Source organism: Physcomitrium patens, chromosome 12, assembly GCF_059467195.1.
Source record: "Physcomitrium patens ecotype Gransden chromosome 12, ASM5946719v1, whole genome shotgun sequence".
Classification (NCBI taxonomy): Eukaryota; Viridiplantae; Streptophyta; class Bryopsida; order Funariales; family Funariaceae; genus Physcomitrium; species Physcomitrium patens.
In genome coordinates, this window is record NC_143421.1 from 12,288,043 (window position 1) to 12,308,775 (window position 20,733).

At 34.5% G+C, this 20,733-nt stretch overlaps 2 protein-coding genes across 3 annotated transcripts; both read right to left on the reverse strand.

Annotated features, from left to right (window-relative positions):
* Positions 1-5,100: 5,100 nt before the first annotated feature.
* On the reverse strand, positions 5,101-12,288 carry LOC112289824 (thylakoid membrane protein TERC, chloroplastic). The gene is made up of 14 exons (XM_024535454.3): positions 11,259-12,288; positions 10,135-10,219; positions 9,637-9,705; positions 9,140-9,459; positions 8,666-8,742; positions 8,275-8,362; positions 7,919-7,999; positions 7,450-7,506; positions 7,187-7,271; positions 6,963-7,012; positions 6,774-6,830; positions 6,443-6,521; positions 6,055-6,171; positions 5,101-5,784 (listed from the first exon to the last, which is right to left on the reverse strand). Exons 1-14 carry the CDS (start codon positions 11,379-11,381, stop codon positions 5,669-5,671), a joined length of 1,404 nt encoding a protein of 467 aa, XP_024391222.1. The 5' UTR covers positions 11,382-12,288; the 3' UTR covers positions 5,101-5,668.
* Positions 12,289-17,432: 5,144 nt separating this feature from the next.
* On the reverse strand, positions 17,433-20,342 carry LOC112289722 (14-3-3 protein 7). 2 transcript variants are annotated; one of them, XM_024535211.3, is made up of 6 exons: positions 20,075-20,342; positions 18,895-19,201; positions 18,519-18,606; positions 18,215-18,324; positions 17,907-18,102; positions 17,433-17,745 (listed from the first exon to the last, which is right to left on the reverse strand). In XM_024535211.3, the coding sequence occupies exons 1-6, from the start codon at positions 20,145-20,147 to the stop codon at positions 17,743-17,745; spliced, it is 777 nt and encodes a 258-aa protein (XP_024390979.1). In that variant the 5' UTR covers positions 20,148-20,342; the 3' UTR covers positions 17,433-17,742. The 2 variants fall into 2 exon arrangements, with proteins under 2 accessions (XP_024390979.1, XP_024390978.1); XM_024535210.2 differs by lacking the exon at positions 17,433-17,745 and having other exon boundaries at positions 17,823-18,102.
* Positions 20,343-20,733: the final 391 nt, after the last annotated feature.

The window sequence follows — 20,733 nt, forward strand, 5'->3', positions numbered from 1 at the left end:
ATTCCCTCACAATCCTATACTCCTGCATGCGTGCCTCGGAATGGTGGTTAGCTCCTATTTTTCTAGCTTGGAAATTGAGCTGCTTTCATGATTCCACTCATGCTCTTTGCTTTGCACAACCTTAAAGTGGGATTGAGAGGCTGGATTCTGGAGCAATGCTTAATGGGGGAATATCAGTGTCGGTATTGACTGCTGTACACCATGAGTAGAATGGGAAGCACGGAGATGTTGGGATGATGGGATGATTCGTGTTTTTATCTTGGATTGTGGGCAATTGGTTTTGCTCTTGCAACCTACATTGTCTGCTATATTTGAAGGGTAGATGTCTTCGTGGTTGACTGAAGGGTTTTGTATTACTGAATGCTTGCAGTGGTGAGAGTCTTTATGTGGAACAAATGAGGAATTAAGAATGTTTACATGTCAAAATAATTACGGTATTTTTGTGCAAATATGATGGTAAGTAGAGCTGAATTTGTGGTTTTAAACAAGAGGATGATGATGTGTGTTATTACAAATATTGTTGATGATAGAAATCACACTACCTTCAAAACAATCACACCAAACTTTATAAAAAATTGAGTTTTTAAACTAAATCAAACATTCTGAAGAATTATTAAGATGTTTCTTGCTTGAATATATCAAATCAAAAATTGTGATTATTTTACCACACATCATTTTCTTTTTCTTAGTCAATGATATCTTAGTCTTTAGTAAGAAAATATGCTTTAAATATGTGTCATATTATTTATAATTTCAGAACTACATTGATCTTATTAAATATAAACTTTCATTAAAATTTAGAATGGTTTCTAATGCCAGTTTTGTCAAAGCTTATTATCATGATTATTTGGTAGTCTCTTTTTTTTCTTATTTATTTCAAAATTTTGATATTAATTTTATTTTTTTATTTCATTGTGATTCTTATTTTTAAAGAAAATATCAACTTCACACCATAACAATGCTAGTTTTGTTAATACTTGATGTAAAATGATTTTTGCACTAATAGATAATTTTTCATAGATTTTTATTGATTATTTTTAATTATAATATTTTTATTTTAAAAAATAGAGAATTTTTAATGCTATATTCTAAATTGATATTACTATATCCCATGTTGTCTCCTTGTAGTCAAATAGGTAATAATATGCTTCATTTTTTTGCAAAACTTTTCCTTACTTTGCTTTAAGAAAAGATGGTTGTTGAGAGGGAGACATTGAGTATTTTATGAAAAAACAAGTTGCAAGTTACTTTTTAATATATATATATATATATATATATATATCCTCAAAATATATATAATTCAAAATTTTATTCTGTTTTTTCTTTTTCTTTTTCTTTTTCTTTTCTTAGTGCAATATATATATATATATATATATATATATATATATAAATCTTATTTTTTAATTTATTCTATTCATGGGTCAATATTAAAATTAAATATTTATGGGTCAATATTAGAATTAAATATTAGATTGCCAAACATGCCCTAAGCGTAGAAGTATATTTTTTAGTCAAATTAAGTCATGTAGAGGTCAGTTAGGGTGTATTGAGAGCAAGTGGGGATGTGGCACTAACAATTTTTTAAAAAAATTGGAATGAAACCAAAGATAAGATTTTTTTGATTTACAATCTACATATATTTTTATGTAATTATGAATACTCACATCTATTTTACTTAGAAACTTTAAAGTTTTTAGTAAGTATGTTATTTTTTTCATATACAAGAATTTAAATTCTATTATTTATTTTACTTATTTATTTATTAATTTTTCTAATAATTATTTGAATATCTATTTTAAAATAATGTCTAAATAAAAAGTAATAAAATCATCTATCATCTTTAACTATTATTTCAAAAAAATTATTAGTATTATTAAAATTTAATATTTATATTTATTATAACTAATTTGAAAAAGTAATAAAAATATAATTTTATATCAATTATTAGGGTAAAATATGATTATTTAAATATAATTAATTTTTTAAAAAAATATCTAGGAACGTAGTTATTATTTTCATATATTTCTTAAAGAAGTTTTAAATCTTTCAATCTACACTATTTATTAAAGGATCTGTAACACCAGAAAACATTATCTTACATTGTCTGTATTATAATAGTTTTACAAATAAACAATCATACAAGTACCATACAAATATTATATATCTTCTTTTATAATTTATAAGAATGTTTCATCGAACTTCTCCAATAGTTTGTATTATTATTTTTATTTTACTAATATTTAGATTTTTTTATAAGATTTCAGAAATTACTAAGTTTACATATTTATAAATTTAATTAAAAATATCAGAACTTATTATTTTATATAATTAAAACTATGTATTATCTCTGTATACAACATGTGTCTTTAATTAATATTTACTTTATCTTATTTTAATATACTTCTATTTTATAAAAAAAGTAAAATAAAAGTAAAAGTAAAATAAATAATTTTATCCAAGTTTTATTACTTCTTCTTTTCTAAAGATACACATTATCATGTATTTTCTTCATGCTTTCCAATTCATTCTTGAACTTCCCCTAAAATAAGTGGTTTTTTACACCAACATATGTCTTATAAAGATAATACTACTTTATTAGAAATGATTTTAATTTTTATGTGTTTGACTTTATTTCTTTAGAAAAAAATTAGGTTAACTTGTTCATCTAAAGATTTTTGTAACACATTTATTCTTTTTTTCAGTTTAAATAAAATCAATTATAAATTTAGTTGTTTCTATTGAGGTTTTTTTTTAGTCCGTAATGTTTTTTGTTAAATCACTTTGTAACCACTCAACCAAATTTATTTTTCTTTTCAAGAACATCAATATTATACATAATACTTTTAAGGTATTTATTATTTAATTGTTAAATATTTTGATAAAACATGCTTTATATGATAAAATAAAATAAAAAGATATTTTCATATATTTATCTTATCTCTAACAAAATCTTTATTACTCATTGATAAAATTTAATAATTGTGAAAGATAAAATTAAGTCAAGACAAGAATATGATTGTGTTGAAATAAAACACCATGACTTAGTAGCTCTATTAGAGGAAAAAAGGCTTATAAGTCATTAAAAAATAGAACTAAAAAAAAATAAAAAATAAAAAAATCAATAATTTCTATGATTTTATTTTTCTTTTTAAGCTTAATGTGTGTGTGTGTGTATATATATATATATATATATATATATATATATATATATATATATATATATTATTTTTAAAAATTAATATTTTGATAAGTTGTTACTTAAGATAATAAAAAAACTTATATAAAGTTTTTTTGGCAAATTTAATATTTTAAAAAATTAAATTGGTTAACTAGATTCTCTAATAAAAGTATAAAGTTTTATAGAAGTTTAAGAAACACTTCTACAAATTAAAAAATAAATAATGGTTTTAAAGAAGCTAAAATAATTATATTTGTAGTAATGAATTAAATTTTTAGAAGTCTTTTGTGACATATTTTTAATTTAAAATATTACTAATAAAATTTGTGACATTTATTTCTTCAACCATAAATTGAAAAAAATAGTAATTTTATTGTTAATTTATATATATATATATTCTTAGACTTCTAATGTCATTAAGATTTGAAACATAGTTTTCTTTTTTAAAAAAGTATCTAACCTATATTGGTAGTTATTAAACTTTTTAGGTCTAAAATTTCTTTAATATTACTACTAAATAATCGTGATAGCTTTGAAATATTTAAATATTTAATAGATATCAAATTTTCTTTTTACGAAAAAAAAAAAAAAAAAACATTAAAAACATTAAAAACATTAAAAAAACATAAAAAATCAAAACAAAAAATATTAAAAAAAGAAAAGAAAAAAAGAACTCGATTGTTTCAAATCACTTTGTCTTTGCTTAGTTATACTGCCTTTATAAAATGGTTATAAAATAAACGAATTTTAAGTATATATTAATATTAAAGCATAATTTTAATTATTGTATTATTCGATATATATATATACATATATACATATATTAGATTACAAAGAAGTCAAAAAAAATAATTAATTAATATATAACATAAAAATAAAAATTACACAAAAAAAATTCTCATAATACTAGAAATAAATATAATGGCAATGCATCAATGATGCAATGCTAAGCTCAAAAAACATATATATATACTAATAAAATTGAATTTCGTTGAACTTATATTTATATAAAAGACATCTACAAATATTATATTAAAGAATATACTATTAATAATGTTTTTTAAATAGTTTTTCATTCCAACTTGAATTTTTAAACTTTTATAATTTACGTAGTAACCATTTAGATCTAATCATGAAAGCAAGTTCCAAGAAATACATTAGAATATGTAATCCATATTTTAATTAATGCTTTTATAACTTGGGGTATACTGTTGTATCAGTTTAATGTATTTTTGTACACTCTAAATAAATGTGGCAATAGGAAAAGAGTAATTAAAATTTCTTACTTGAACTGAAGAATGTTATATGCAGTAGTATTTTCCATATCTGTCTCTTGAGTATGCATTGGAATACTTTTCTTTTGTGTTTTTTTTTTTTTTATTTCATCTGTATTTGCTTCTGTGTAGCTATAAATTTTTGTTGAATAGCAAGATTAAGTTTGGGTCCAAACTCACACTCCTCTAATGTCTTGATGAATGTCTCAAACCTAGTCAAAAAGATGGTCTATTTCAAAAATTAAATCAGCCTTAGGTGTATGTCTGTGGTATTTTAAGAAAAATTTGTAATTATTGTTCAATCATTATCTTCACTACAGGTTCTCGGTAAAGGAGGTCACTATGGATCGAAAAAGATTTTTGCAGTATAAAATTATCTCAACACAAGTAAAAATATATAATTGAATAATTAAATAACAACAAACAACTACCTCTGAACGTCCTCCTGGACAAGTGATCGAGTTTTGAAATTGCACCTTTACAGTGATATTGTTTTAGGATTAGATGGGTTTGAAGATCATTGCTTTCAAGCTGATTGGATAAATCAACGAGCGCAAGTGGACACAAGATATAAAAACCTGCTGCTGTAATTCTGAGTAGAAATAAATAAGATAATACGACTGCTATTGAGCAAGCTTTGCAAAAGAATAAAAATAATGGGGTGCATTGCAATTGTGCAATTGTTGATAGAGTACAGTTGATAGGACTTATCGGTGAACAAATAGTGCAGGACACCCATTACAAATTAGACTCTCGACACTCGCCTACACTCCCAAACAATGTCCCGAACAACTGCTCATGAGAAGTTCATCACAACAATCAAGTTGATACAACAGTGTTAGCAGTTCACAAGATGCCGAAGTGATCGTAATCCTGGAGACTTCAGTGCCTCTACTTAAGAGTGTTGAAGCTGGAAAGGTCTGACAAATCCCCTGTTATGCCTCCCATTCTCGAACTCCAAAGTCTGGATGTCTCATGACTACTATTATAACTCGAACAGCAATAAAGTACCAACGAACCGCAAATTTTCTGGCACTAAGAACAACGCAAGCCAAAGGTGTGACACTTTTTCCAGAGACTTCTGGATACCTGATGAAATCCGCTGGTCTCATGTTTTCGAAAAGGAATGAGTGACAATCTGGCTGCAAAAGATCAAGTACCAGCTCTAAAGCTGTATCAAAAAGTATTTTGAACAAGGAATTGAACTCCCACATCTTTAGGTCTCGTCATCTTCTTCTTCATCTTTACTGGGTGCTAGAATGCTCAGCCCTACTCCCAAACCCAGAGTTATTGCTACAACTCCAAGAGACAACTCAGTTGAGATATGAAAACCTGCAATTTAAGTGCACATACTATCAATAGGTCATAAAAATTCATCGTACTTCCGTCTCCTCATAAAACTCAGGTTAGTTCCAACCCAATTTTAAACTAATTCTAATACTTTGCAAGCAGATTGTGAAATGCTACGCAACAAAGTGGATGCCTTAAAATACACTGAAGAAATTAGCGTAAGGTTCATGTCTATCGAAGGTATGAGATGTAATTGTAAGATTAGATGCAAAGGCTTGACAAGTAACACAATTTAATGAGAGAAAGACTCACCAAAGTATTCAATGACCATCTTAGATCCGATGAAGCCCAGAACAGCACCTACACATGGCTGCAAGTACTCCAGCTCGGCCATGCTCCCTGAAATTAAAGTGTATAATGACCTGAGTCCTGTATTCCACGCAATACTGAGGTTAGAATATTTACATAATAGAGCCAATGAGAGAAAAAAAGAAAAAAAGAAAAAAATTAAATTCACTGTAATGTACTCACGAATGATCACTGCAGCATGTAAACCTCAGCTAACCAGCATGTTGCGGGAATTAAATGGAGGAATCCAAGACAAAACCTTTATTTGTTCGGTGCTAGGTTTTCTCGTGACAAAAGAGGCAAGTTAAATAAAATAAAAATGCTCGAATTCAAGATAAAAACAGGAACAAACCTAAAATGGCAAACATATTTGATGAAAAGACAATTAGGGGATCCCTTGTCACTCCAAAAACTGCTGGAATAGAATCAACCTGTTCAAGGATAAATTCAGCTCAATAAGCACTTGAAGTCACAACATCAGAATTAACACACTATGCGTATTGGACCTTGTCGAAAATCTCGGTTAAAACCTAACGGAAACTTCCTAAGCAATTATTCACAGTATTAATAAACACCAATAGTCTTGTCGCTTAAATTATTTATTGATACAATGTGGTAATCAGGTAATTTATGTTCTTGAGGAGATTTAGCAACAGAAACCACAACAACAGTGAAACACTTACAGCAAAGGCAATGTCGCTCAGCTCCACGACAGCAAGAGTGAGAAGCAAGGGTGTCGCCTGCAAATATAATTCATGGAAATCCACAAGTCAGGGCAACTGCTAGAAAGGCATCTCACTGCTACAACTCCAAGATTCATATCGTTTGTAAAAACTGCGCGCCACGTAACCGAGGCTGGAATATAGAGTCACCTTTTGAAAACCGTCTTCAATGGTAAAAAAGTTATTTTCATCATACGTTGCTGGCGGAAAAGTGAAACCACGTTAGAGCAGGATTCAGGGAGAATACAGATCTCTATCAACTTGCTCATTGAAAAATAGCATAAAAGAACTTAAGCTGACGATAAGAAAGAAGACAACGTAGGCTAGCAACACATTGAGCATGGTCTAATCGAGTAGTAGGGAACTGAACATACAAGTTACAGGTATAAGTTTTTGGCAGAAATTAACGATAAAATTGTTGGACAGATCCTCTTCGTCACCATCCTCGTCTCCGAATAACTGCACACTCAATGATATTCAGTCTACAATGGCATATGGAATTATGGGCTCAAGTATATTATGATATCCACTTTATTGCCTCTGAACCTAACTGTCATGCGATGTGATCATTTGTAAAATGGTAATACCATTCGAGTCGTGATGAAACTACCTATCACAAGAAAGCTTTCAAACAGACCTTATATGCTGAGAATAAGAGAACGGCGGCAAAAAATAAGTTGATGGCTTCAAATCTCTGCAACAGAACAATTACAGATTAGGTGCTATATTTGGTCGACTACATTTTCCAGCCAGAATACATCGCATTCCTAATTGAAGCTTCTTGATCTCTGACTTCCATAAAGGTATCTGCAGAAGAGAATCTCGATCGTTTCTCACTAATACAAACCTATTGGGGTATGGCTTAAATTAGGATATACAGAATTATTCACAAGAAGAGATTTGATTAGAGAACATAATGATAAGTCAATACAATAAGCCGAATATCCTTCTTAACATGTTTATTATAAACGTGCTCGTAGGAGCAGGAAAAGGGACTGGATATCAGAACCGCAGGTAATAGATAATCAATCAAGCATTCAGTACAGTTACTTGATGACTAAGATGCCCGATAGTGAGACATGATAAACAGAAGACCGGCTCAGTACCTGCAGTGTAGCTGCACCAAGTGTTATCATAAAAGCCCGGAAGAAAACAGCTCCAGCTATTCCATACGTAAGAACTCGGCTCTGAGCAAAAAGTACCGTCAAGCAAATTAAAACGAGGAAGTCAATGAACAATCAACAATACCCGTCAGCAAACAACCATACTGCAACTTAAAACAACGAAAATGTGTATGCAGAGAGCATTCTTAAACTTGACTAACGATGCTAAACTAGGATCACAAAACACAATGTGCGCATGCACGAATGTATATACGAGTTCTTTTGAAGAAATTGAATTGCAACTATGATAACAAAAAAGTGAGAGTCATCGTAGAAAATAAAGAAGATAGGGGATGAACCTGGTAATTCACAGGAGTTTTGAAATAGTTGAATATAAGAACAAAAACAAACAAATTATCAACTGAAAGACTCTGCTCCAAAAGGTACCTGTGCATCAATGCGTACATATAAGGAAGCAAAAAGAATGAGATAAAACAACCTGACTAGCCTGCTCTATCTTAGCAAACAAGGTTCGTAATCCTTGCGCACACACTATTTAGAAAATTACTTTGAGATGGTGATCTAGGATTTGATTCATGCAATGCATGCCTGTAACAGTTATTGCGTTGAAAAAATGTAATAGAAATGACATGCAGATTTGAACCAGAAATATGAAGATCTGATGACCAATCCTTAATTACAAATTGCAATTAAAAATAAAAATTAAGTATCAGAAAGATGGGTCTATACCCTGCAAAAAATTCGGATGCTTTACTACTACCCTGAGTGACGAAGAGAAATGTTCCAAATACGACTGCAGCAGAAACCTGCATGTTCAAAACTTTAGGTCAAGGGCCAGGTCACTTATCTTACAAACTAGAGAGGTTCTTGAATATTCCAAGATATTCATGAATCGAAAGCAATATGAGAGCAAAATAACTGCAATATAATGTTAGCAGAACCACATCTAGATTAACACGCGAAAAATTAAGAGTTCTCTCGTGGCATGCTCTCCTAAGCGACAACCGTGAACTCGAAGTCTCACCCGCTCACAAAATTTACTGTTTACTATCTCATCGCTGAATTGATATGGAAATATAATATCATAAGGTCGAAACTCCGCTCGTAACCACAGGCAACGAATGTAATGATCTATCTTAGCTTGTCAGACATTTCAGAGGAAGCTGCAAATGAAACAGGTGCCATCAGATCTGTTTATCTTACCCAAAAAACTACAGTTCGAACAGCTGCATCCTGGTCCTCAACAGCATCAACCTCAGTAGGCATTGAAGATTCAATCTCTCCCACTGTAGAGACTGTCTTAGCTGCCACCTCAAGCGTTTCAGCGATAACTTCAGTTGCGTTATGTGCAACCTCAAGCACTAAATTTGGTTCCTCGTCAGAAGTTGGGGGGACACTTTCATGAGAACCTGCACGACCATAAGATCCAGAACCATTCATTTCTCCTGAGTTCTGCTTCACGCTGGTCTTGACAGGCCCTCGTCCATTGGTATCCTCCAATCGCACTTCATCATCCGTTGACACTGTATAGAGAAAAGAAAAGCCCTCCATGAAATAGCTTCAAAGAAACTTGAACTTACTGTTATGAATTACAAAATTACAAGAACCGTATAGTTTGAATGACAAAAATAAACAAGCCTAAACAAGTCTCAGCACTTCTGAAATATTACAGACCCAAAGAAATTTCAGTGTCAACAAACCTAATGGTCTAGCTTCCTCTTGTGAAGAATCACTCAAACACAAGATCCGCAATCCTCTTCTCAATTTCCCTGATACAGCCAAACAAGTTCAATGACACCTCAACTTAATTTCACTGATGATTCACAACGCGGATAAAATCTTTCATCTCTTCCGCCATAAACAAACCAAGCACTATGAACATGGAACAAAGTGAACGCAAACTCGAAGAAAATCTCTATCATGGGCTCAAACTAGTCAGAACACTAACAATACATGTACCAGTTTTCTCCTGAAAGAGGACCTTCAATCTTTCAAACCCCTAAATCTTGAAGTTTACAATGTATAAACAGTGTCACATATGTGCCATGGAACTACTCTTCAATTAACTACAGCCGTCAGGTATTGAAAGGAACCCGAAACTTCTGCCAACTCCATGCACAACGAATACTGTAAGGAGGAAACGATTCTCCATTGCACTTCCTATAGACAAACAACTATATAAAAATTGGAGAGATTACCTTGGTCCAATATGAAACGATAACCCAGCTGGCGGTTGCATGGAAAGCGTGTACCACGTCCACCTCGATAAGCAGCCCCAATACCCTGCTCCAACACATTCAAGTTGCGTTCTAATCAGGAGCAACAAACCCGAAGCCATTTTGATAGTTAGTTTCTGCTAAAGTGTACCACCAGGAAGAGAGTGACGCTACACTCATTGTAAACAAGAAAGCTCCATCAGAGCTGAAGTTTTCATGCAGTTATAAAAGCTTGCAACTGCGAACAAAGGTGTTCTCTAAAGCCACAAATCCAAACACAAATAAAATTCGCTTGATTCGAAGCTTAGTGTGAATCATCAGAGTCTCAAAAACCAATCAGCAACATGTAAGTGGTCTTTAAATTTACAGTAATGCACTAAAAATAACTTGTTTCCTATCTGGAATGAAATGGGTGAAAAAGAGTACAGCTAGTAATTCTTAGGGTGGCAGTCACGGTCATAAACGACACAACTTCTCAAAATGCTCAAGTAAAAATACACAAAATTCACATATATGGCCGTTTTACGACCCCTAAATTAATCAGTTGGTTATCATCGATCAATCTGCTCCAAGAAAACTACTCTGCCTGCTCTGTTAGACCACCAGGGTTTCGGCTTCTACATTCAACTCGACAAGACTTTCTACAACAGGAGACCAACAATTAAAGGCTCAAATTGTGAAATACACAGCAGACTGCACAGCAATGTATAGCAGGAGGGTTGTTCAATAAGTAGTTCATTGTGGACTCTACACACCAAGGTAGTGGCAATTGTCGATAGCAACGCAACAGACCAGCTGGAAGCCTGTAATTGGAACTGATTATGACGCTCAAAATCAACAATCTCAATACTTACAAAGTAATTACATTCGCCGAAACCAACGGGACTACACTTGCAATTACGTTTCGAAGTGAAGCAAGATTTCGAGCAGCTTTCAGAGCTAAACGCTTCGTACATCGATACTCGTAAAGTTGAATGATATCAATTCTATAACTACACTTCTCTGACATCATTGCACTACTCCCCCTCATGCGATGGTAGATCTGGTATACTAAACAAAACGGCAACAAGAGTGTAAAGACCAAGAGAAGAATTAGACAAACTAACCGGTTTAATTCGTGGCAAAGCCGGATACCGTTGTCTCGACAGATTACCACAAACAGCACGCCGTTGCAATCCACAGTCTACAGACAAAGCTTTGATAGCATGACTGCACATGGAGGCAGCCATTTCACGACACAGAACTACTAGCACCGCACCCCACTCCAATGCCAACGTCCCCTGCTTTACATCACCTAAACCAGTTGCACTCAGGTTTCTAGAACGGGAGAGTGTTGACGCCGCAAATCCCCTGAAGACTACACAAAATTTCTCCCCATGATTCGAGCCATTGATAACCGACAATCACCTGGCGTCCCAGCTGAACAGCCAAAATTACAATCCCTTCTACTGCGCTCCAAGAATTTCAGCCGAATCTCCACAAAAACCCAGCTCTAGGCGGAACCCAACACACTCCCCATTTCGCCAGACTGATTCCCGTCTGCAAACCCAACACCCTATCGCACACAAACGAGGATCTACACTCCGAGGTTGCTTGAACAGGGTCACGCAACCTCGCGTTAGTGACTGAGCCACTATACACACACACACACCCCCTCCCCACCCAGGTCCAAATTCTCACTCTCACTCTCTCCTCGCAGCAGCAGCAGGCACCAGATAATGCTCCCCACCCCGAGAAGTCGTGCTCGCACCACCACAGATAAACCTCGCCCTGACCTGACCTCGCCTCTCCCTTTGAAATCGTGAGTGAACCGCAGGACCCAACAAAGCTGATGCCACTCTACCAACGACCAGAAATGGCACGACCACTAGATACTATTATCCGAACGCCACGCACTCACTCACTCACTCACTCACTCACTCCTCCCCTTTCCCTCTCCCTTGGCTCTCTCTCTCGCTCTCCCTCTCCCCGTGCTCCACAAAACAGAAAGATTCCTCCTGCTCGCCTCATTCATTCCCCGACCATGCCAGCAGCACCAACTCAATACGGCACACCACAGCACAGCATTGCATAGCATAGCATAGCCCCGCTGCTTTGCTCGGCTTCTTCTTTGTTTCCTTTTTCCTTTTTCTTTGTGCCTTAACCTTGTAGAATTGTGTCGCAGAGACCTCTCTCTTCAATCGACTGGCTCCGCCATTGTGGGCCGTCGGATTGCATCTGCCGCAAAGATGCAATCTCAACCGTCGATTGAATTTCCTGGAACGGAGAGGAACCACGGGCGGCCAGGCAGGTTGGAGGCCGGGCAGGTTATGTAATTTCTAAAACTATATAACATGTGTTATTTCAATAAACAAAAACATATGTATATATATATATACAAATAAATGAGAGAAAAATAAAACCTTTGTGGTATCTTTTATGTTGTGATTATTGTATCTTCTAAAAACATATGCAATTGCTTCTACACATATACAACTGTATTAGAAAAAGATAACATAATTGAAGTTGTGAGGTATATTTAAGTTGGTTTTTAGTTGTATTCTGGTAATAATTTATTTAATTTATTTTATTGTAATTCTATAATTTAAAAGACCAAATTTGATAATGTAGTAATATATAGATATATATATATATATATATATATAATCACATTTTAATGTACATGTTGAGAGAGGAAAGAGTCATCGGGGTAAGTAGTAAGGGCATCAGCATCACCCTCCTCCTCCTCCTCATTGCAACACCACAACTTTCTCCGTTTCTCTTACATTCTTTCTTGCTTTCTATCTTTCTGATTGTGTGCTTGCGTCCTTGATTTGTGTATTGTTTCGCCCATGGTTTGAGGCTCACTTATACTACTAACAAACAAGGTGGTTAGTTAGTCCTCCCCGAGGATGAGAAAGAAAACAGGAGGACCAAGGGTACATGTGATGCTGCAATTGGTGGTGAGTTGAGCTTTTTGCCCCGGAGCTAAAAATAAACACCGTATGATAAAAATGTGTTGGTGGTGGAGTTTTGTGTGGTGCGTTAAGTTGTGCTGCTGTTGAGGCTTTGCTTTACAGGTCTGGCTCTGGTGTTCCATGTGGATGAGATGCTGAGGTGGGTTTTGAGGATATGGTGCTCGGCTTTTTCTTTCCTTGGTCAATGCTTCGCTTTGATTTCGGTGAAATAAGACAGGATTTCAAAGGAAAAGGAACTAAAATAAAATAAAATAAAATAAAAAAGTGGGTGAAATCGAGGAAGGGAAAGGAAGGGAAGGCCATTGAGGCTTGTTGGGTGGGAGTGTGATATGTGTTGAGAGAGGGTTGTTATGATAATCTCTTGGGATGTGTCCAGTTAAGTCTTGTCTTCCTCAAGGTTAAAATTTTTCCATGAAGTTAAGTGTGTATGTAACCCAGGTTTTCCTCTTCAAGTGAAATATGTCTACGTGAGAGATTTTATAAATAAACAATGTCCAATATTTCTTGAATTTAAAATTTATCAATGAAGATTGTCAAATTTATCTACAGATTTAATTTGTCAAATTCATGTAGATTTATGTTCTAAACATGTTATAAAGTGTAAAAATGGGAAATAATCGTTGAAACAATTTTTTAGAGGTCGAAGTTTGAATTTGTGCAGGGTTGGGAACTTGTATTGAGAAGTATTTGAGTGCAATATGTCATATATAAAATTGTCAATTTATATATTGTTATTTGTCAAAAGGTAAATGGTATAAAAGTATTTTTTAAAATTTACTATTTATTAATATTATTAATATTAACCAAATATAAATTATTTTATATTTATCATCTTAGTTATTTTAATACAAGGAGTGTAAATGTTATCTAAAACATGAATTGCAACATAGATTTTTGCCATAGACTTTCATTTGGTGTATATAAATTATTTTAAATAAAAGAAAGTAGGATTGATAAATTGGTGCAATCTACAATATAAAAACTTTAGAAAATATATATTTAAATGTAATTGACTTTAAGAAGTTTACTACTATGTAAAGATTCATAGTGTTTAATTCATTAATCATTTTTTTAAAAAGGCATACAAGTATAGATAATGAGAACTAATAATTATTAATTTGAATAAATTAAGAGATCAAATACACTAATAAAAAGACAAAATTCAAGTATAAGGTGTCAAATTTAGAAAAAATTTAAAAAATAAATATTTTTGAAACTTAAACATTCTTTAGAAAAACATATTGTGATAAAGAATTTCTTTGCATTTACTATCCTTTGGCAAAATAGAGTAAAAACATATAAATTTGATATTAGTATTAAAAAAATAGGAACAATAGGTATATATGTATAGTGTTATTTATACATTCAACAATGATTTTTAAGCAAAGAAAAAGTTGTCAATAAAATACATGAATGCAATTATTATCTTCAAGTAGCTTACTATAAACAAAGACTAAATTTTCTTAGAGTAGTAATAGAAAAATTCTCATAATGCATATAAAAATATTAAATTAAATTACATGTACCACAATGTTAAATTTTATTATAATAAATATTATCCAAAAAGAGTAGTGATTGTTTACATGTTATTGAAAAGTACAAATAAAAATAAATTTAAAAATAAATTAAATAAATTAATAAGTATGATTAGGGGTTTGCAACAAAAAATATTTGATAGAAATAAGATAAAAATACATTTACATAAGAAAAATGAAGCACCCAAAGTGATTGAATTAGAGAAACCTTTAAATTCTCTAAATATTATAAAGACAAGATAATTGAAGACAAAGACAACAACCATACAAAAAACATACATATCTATTACTGTTTTTTAAAAAATAAATGATTGATACCTCTTGTTTAATGAACCTCAAAAGTATCTCAAAAGTATATCAATGAAACAAAATTTCACATATATGCCTTTATATTGATAATTATAATTTTTATATTTTAAATTGATAGAAAGAATACGTTTTGTTAAATTTGATATTATTTTCTACATAATTTATTATTGTTAATTAGAAAGAAGTATTTTATATCAAGAAAAATGCATTAGATTAATTTATAACACTCAAGGCAATATTAAAATATAATAACATATCTATAAAAGTAACATGTGAAAACTTTAGTATATTCTTAATGTAAAAAAATTTAAAAACTCCTAACAAACATGGATAATAAAGATTCAAAGATGCATTGAATAAATATCACTCTCACAATTCTTAAGATTTATTGAACAAAATTGTTCAATATGATTTTTTAAACAAAACTAATAATCTCTTACATCCAAATGAAACAAGTTTTTAAGTAATCATTTTAAAAACTAAAATATGAATCTCTTCTATACAAACTAAATAAATTTTGAGTGATATTAAAAAAATAACTCAAAACATGATCTTATTGCATTGACCCATTTTTTTTATGACGTAAGTTTCAAAATATATAATGCAAATAAAAAAATTTATATCATACAAATATATATATATATATATATATATACACACACAGATAGATAGATATAGTTCCTTACAAAGATGATTGAACTATCCTTCCTACATAATGAAAAAATAAAATAAAATAAAACTTAGTTGACATTCATAAAAAAATTCAAATAAGGATTAACAAAAGAGAAATAGTATTCATTTTACAAGTTGAAAATATAGCGAATTTTACTAATTATACTGTTATTACATACCAGTGCAGATGCAAGAAGGAAATGTGGTGGTTCAATACAAAGAAGCACACATCTGTCAAAACCAAATGCGATTGATGAAAAAATTGAATATTTAAATATGATAAAGATCTACAAAAAGAATTGAATTATTGAATGCAATTTTTGAATAAAAAGAATACAGTTGTATTGTTGATGTGTATACAAAAGTAGCTCATGTGTCCAAACGGTATTCACTCTTTGTTAGAATAAAGTCATTTTAGATGGCAAGATCCTATTGCATGTTCTCCAACAGGATCTCAAAAATTTGTCATCAAACCATTATTCCATGGCAGAAATTCGTTTCACATTGCACACACTTGGCTTTTATAAGAAGAAACATGTATAATTCAGCAAACATGTGCAAGTGTTGCATTTGTATGACGCACGTTCAAAATGAGTACATTAACTCGTTTCATTAAGAAAGAAAGGTCCATATTCTTGCTAGAGAGGTCCTTGACTTTGTTAGTGGATGTTGTCAAGAAAAACGAAAATAGAACAGAAATGAGTTTATTTATGACTCAAACATAATTGAGTAGTATCTCTAAATTAAATAAGATGATCGGAAAAAACAATGTCCTTTATGGTGGTAACCAAGTGCAAAAAACATCAACCTTATTCATTGTCACAGGCTGTACAGAAACCATGATGCAAATGTAGAAAGAAATGATTAAGAAGGAAGATTGTATCGCAAAAAATAGTAGTTTAACGTGTTCACCTTCTATATTTGAATCAGGTGGGTAAAATACACAACACTACATTCAGCACATTGAATACAGACACTAAAGAAAATATATCCCGTTCTGATTTCTTGCTCTGGTATAGTAAATATGCATCCACAACCACAAGACAATTTCTTATCCAATCACTGAAAAGAAAGCTTTTCCAAGTGACACTCGGGACCCAACGTCGATATCTCGGCCTAAATAGCCCAATGATCCTTAGCATCCATCAATGCAGTCGGGCAGCAGGGCCACGCCGGTTAATTAGTTAGTAAAATTTGTTCAAGCATATTGTATCTTTGATTTACAGCAATTATTGACAGTGTTTAAACTGTTCGCGAATTAGAAAGAAGTGTACCCTAACAGTTCCCACATTTTATAACAATCAACGAAAGCAACTTGAGCATAGAGAGTCCCTTCGTAGAGCCGAAACTTATGACAAGTGACATAATATATCGAAATCACGGATCTTTGCATACAGTTTCACATATACCCTAACTATAAATCAAAGTTTTCAGTTCCCTCATCCGGCATGCCTCTGAATAGGCATTAAAAATTCGTACATGAAATTGTGACAAGTGCCAAGCGAGTTATTGCACGCAAAAATCCAGGGCACATGGGAAGATACACATTCGTTGTTACGTCGAACAATCTAAGTCTCAACAATTGCAAAATCCTGTTCAGTAGACTGAATTTTCTCTACATTGTAATACTACCGGAAAAATAGATCGTAGAATTACGATGCGAAAGAGTAGGTCAGACGATTCATTGGAGAACTAGTAGTAAAAAAAGTAGGCAAACTGATAAACAAAGAAAAGAACACCAAAACAAAAAATAAAAACAGTCACATACACGGAGTAAAAATCATCATAAAGAGACGGAAACGACAAATCCCCGTGCATAAAACCATAAATTAATGGGGAACCGTTCAGCCAGGACACAAGCATATCCTGCAGCCAACCTCATCAAGCATTACCGAACATAGTTGTTTGGAAGGCATCCTTCATTTTAATATTGCATCTTGGCATTTGGCATCCTAGCGAAAAACACTATGGACAGCTCGTCTCTACGCAGAACAAAGCAGGCAAGACACGTCATAAACAATTGCTGGCACGCAACTGCACATCTTCTTGCCCCGGCCCACCACCAATTGAGTGAAGTGATTTGCAAATTCGTCTCCACATAAAAGACCTAATCGTCATCACTGCATCCAAATAATACCAGCATAGCATCACTACCAACAGTCCTAATAGATTCGCATTGTAGAAAGGGAGAGGGGAATGAAACAAGAACTTGTGTGCTCCACGTCGATATTAACCTAACTTTCAGGAACATAATCCACCAATACAATCTGACATTTCATACCTCAGCCTCCTCGGGCCTCATATCATCTCCCTTTCCCTGGTCGTCACCTCCCTCGTCCTGAAGGTCAGATGTCCACAGGGTCAGATTATCTCTAAGTAGCTGCATGATCAATGTGCTGTCCTTGTACGACTCCTCACTTAACGTATCCAACTCAGCAATCGCCTCGTCAAATGCTTGTTTCGCCAAATGGCATGCCCTGCCACAGTCAATGGCATTCAGTCACAAGCTCCAATATATTCAATCCCTGAAAAAAAAAACACGCCGTAAAACCAACCAACAGCTAAGTCTCTACTGACCAAAATTCATACCTCTCAGGAGAGTTCAAAATTTCATAATAAAAGACCGAGAAGTTCAAAGCTAATCCCAGTCGGATAGGATGCGTCGGTGCCAGGTCCGTCACTGCAGTGCTGGATGCAGCCTGCACACGTGCACATACGACTTTCTGTATGTCATTACCAGGCCAAGACAACCACTCAAGACGAATGACCCACTGGGCCGTAGTAAACACGATTGTCACTGTCAGTTACTCTATGAAAATTATCACAGCATTTCCAGAAATGACCACTGAAGGTTGTATTATCAGCGCAATCTGAGACTCATCTTTGAACATACCTGGTATGCCTTCAAAGATTGGTCAGCGGCCTCTTTCCTCTCATTCCCGGTCTTGAACTCCGCCAGGTACCGATAGTAATCTCCCTTCCTATCACCCCACCCATCACGCATATATCAAAACAGATTTCAGGTCACGTCTCAAAAAGTCAGAGCTAACTGCGGATGCGATCCGCAGATTATCCTTCTCGCGCTCCAGAAAACTTTGGTCAAGCCCCGGGTACCAAATCCATAGGCGTTCATATTCGAATCAGTCATACAGCAAACAACCTAACCAATCCGAACATATACTTGTCTTTCAGCAAGATCAGAGAGCGGTGCAGCCACCCACGCAACTTAGATCCTCGTCATATTCATGAGTACCCAGGAGAAGCCATACATTTTATAGTAGAACACAGTGGACTCTCCCGTGCTGGACGACGGAATCAGGTGTCCGTCGATGATAGACAGGATATCATTGCAGATCTTCGACAGCTCCTCCTCCACCTTGTGTCTGTAGTCCTTGATGCGTTTAACATTCTGTTCGTTACCTTTGCTCTCCTCCTTCTGTTCGATGGATGACATGATCCGCCATGACGCCCTCCGGGCTCCGATGACATTCTTATAACCCACGGACAAGAGATTTCGCTCCTCTACTGTCAGCTCCACATCAAGCTTGGCAACCTTCTTCATCGATTCCACCATCTCTGCAGTTCAAATTACGAATCACAAAACAAACAAGCCAAATGCAGATATACTGACTTAAATACCCTACGACATGACCCTGAATGTTTCCTATGATTGGTTTTAATGATGAAGTGGAACGAAGAATCTCTAAGATCTGAACCAGATCGCCAGACAGACATCGTGAAACTAAGTTGGACTTAATCCGACAGAAGTACATGCGTTCACGGAACTAATAAACATATCTTAAGATTTCGCCGAAACAAAACCAAACTTTAAATTCCTGCGAGATACGAAACGTTCAGCACCCCAAATCAGATCTCACAGAACGGCCTGCAAGACTAAGACGCATGGTATGTAACATCGCTGAATCATTAAGAATGAATAGAAGGAAATCCACCTTCGCACGAAGCATCCTTTCCACTTCAGAAAGGACAATGCGCACATAAAACAAAACTTCCAAATCCAAACACTCAAGCATTCACCTTCCTTCGTGACTCCAACCAACACATAAATGATCGTTTCAGAAAAACCCTCGCGAAGAAGGAAACAACTCACCACACCAACACAATCGCCTCGATGAATAAACCAGATACATCCCAAAAACACAACGTAACTCTTCCCAACCACAACGACAGCGCTCCAAACATCCATTCAAACCAAGACTCCCATTCACATTCCCACAGACCACATCTACGCATCTAAAAAACGACAGTGCTCCCGACATCCATGATCCGCCTCCCGCCACCACTCGAATCCAAAATCGAAACATCACAGATCTCAAAAGTAATAATACTAATAATAATAAATAAACAAATAACTCCCGAAAAACTCCACAAAAACCAAGCTAATGGAAAGAAGAAAAACATGTTAACATATCGAGCACACACACACACCATCGTAACGCTCCGCCTGCTCGGCGAGCTTGGCCATGTACACATAGCTCTCGCGCTCCTTCTCCGTACTCATCTTGGCCTAGCACACTCGTCCACGACAGTCCGAAATAGCAGTATCGCGCACCGTCCCCCGAGCACAAACCAAGCGCAGAACGGCAACACACTATGCAATGTAAAGGAAACGCAGACACAAGAGGAGACGGAAAAAACAATAGAGGCAGGAAGAGAGTGGGAGAGAAGAGACGGGGGAGCGGGGCGATGGAGGAGGAGGGTGAGCTTTCACGCTTCACAGGGGGCAGGCACGGGCCGGGCCTCTAATACTAACTGGGCAATCTCGGCCCCCCCCCCATTTTTGGCGTGTAGCTCAGTGGCACATGTTGGGCAGGCATGGATTCCGACGGCAGCACCCGGCCAGCGCAGCACCCGCCCGGGCAGCTAATCGGGGCCCCCCCCCCCGGGTTTCTCTGCCCGTACAAGGAAATATTCAATCCGGGCTACTACAAAGCATGCTTATGGGGTCTAATTAATTGATTGATTAATTAATTAACCCTTGCTTTGCTTTGCTTCACCGAGAATTGTAACGTTTTTCTTTCCTCCTTTGGCCTATTTCTTCCTGTTTCACATTCGGGGGGAGTTATGGACGCTGGAACGTGGTTACG

Bases quoted from the DNA above. Each gene is read 5' to 3' on its own strand.
- LOC112289722 (XM_024535210.2), bottom strand. From the start codon at position 20,147: ATGAGTACGGAGAAGGAGCGCGAGAGCTATGTGTACATGGCCAAGCTC. The intron at 19,202-20,074 runs GTGTGTGTGTGT...TTTGAACTGCAG, and splicing joins GCAGGCGGAGCGTTACGATG to AGATGGTGGAATCGATGAAG. The intron at 18,607-18,894 runs GTATGGCTTCTC...GTGGGGTGATAG, and splicing joins ACTGTGTTCTACTATAAAAT to GAAGGGAGATTACTATCGGT.
- LOC112289824 (XM_024535454.3), bottom strand. From the start codon at position 11,381: ATGGCTGCCTCCATGTGCAGTCATGCTATCAAAGCTTTGTCTGTAGAC. The intron at 9,706-10,134 runs GTAATCTCTCCA...TGGCTGTATCAG, and splicing joins TCGTTTCATATTGGACCAAG to GGAAATTGAGAAGAGGATTG. The intron at 8,743-9,139 runs GTAAGATAAACA...TTGAACATGCAG, and splicing joins TTCGAACTGTAGTTTTTTGG to GTTTCTGCTGCAGTCGTATT.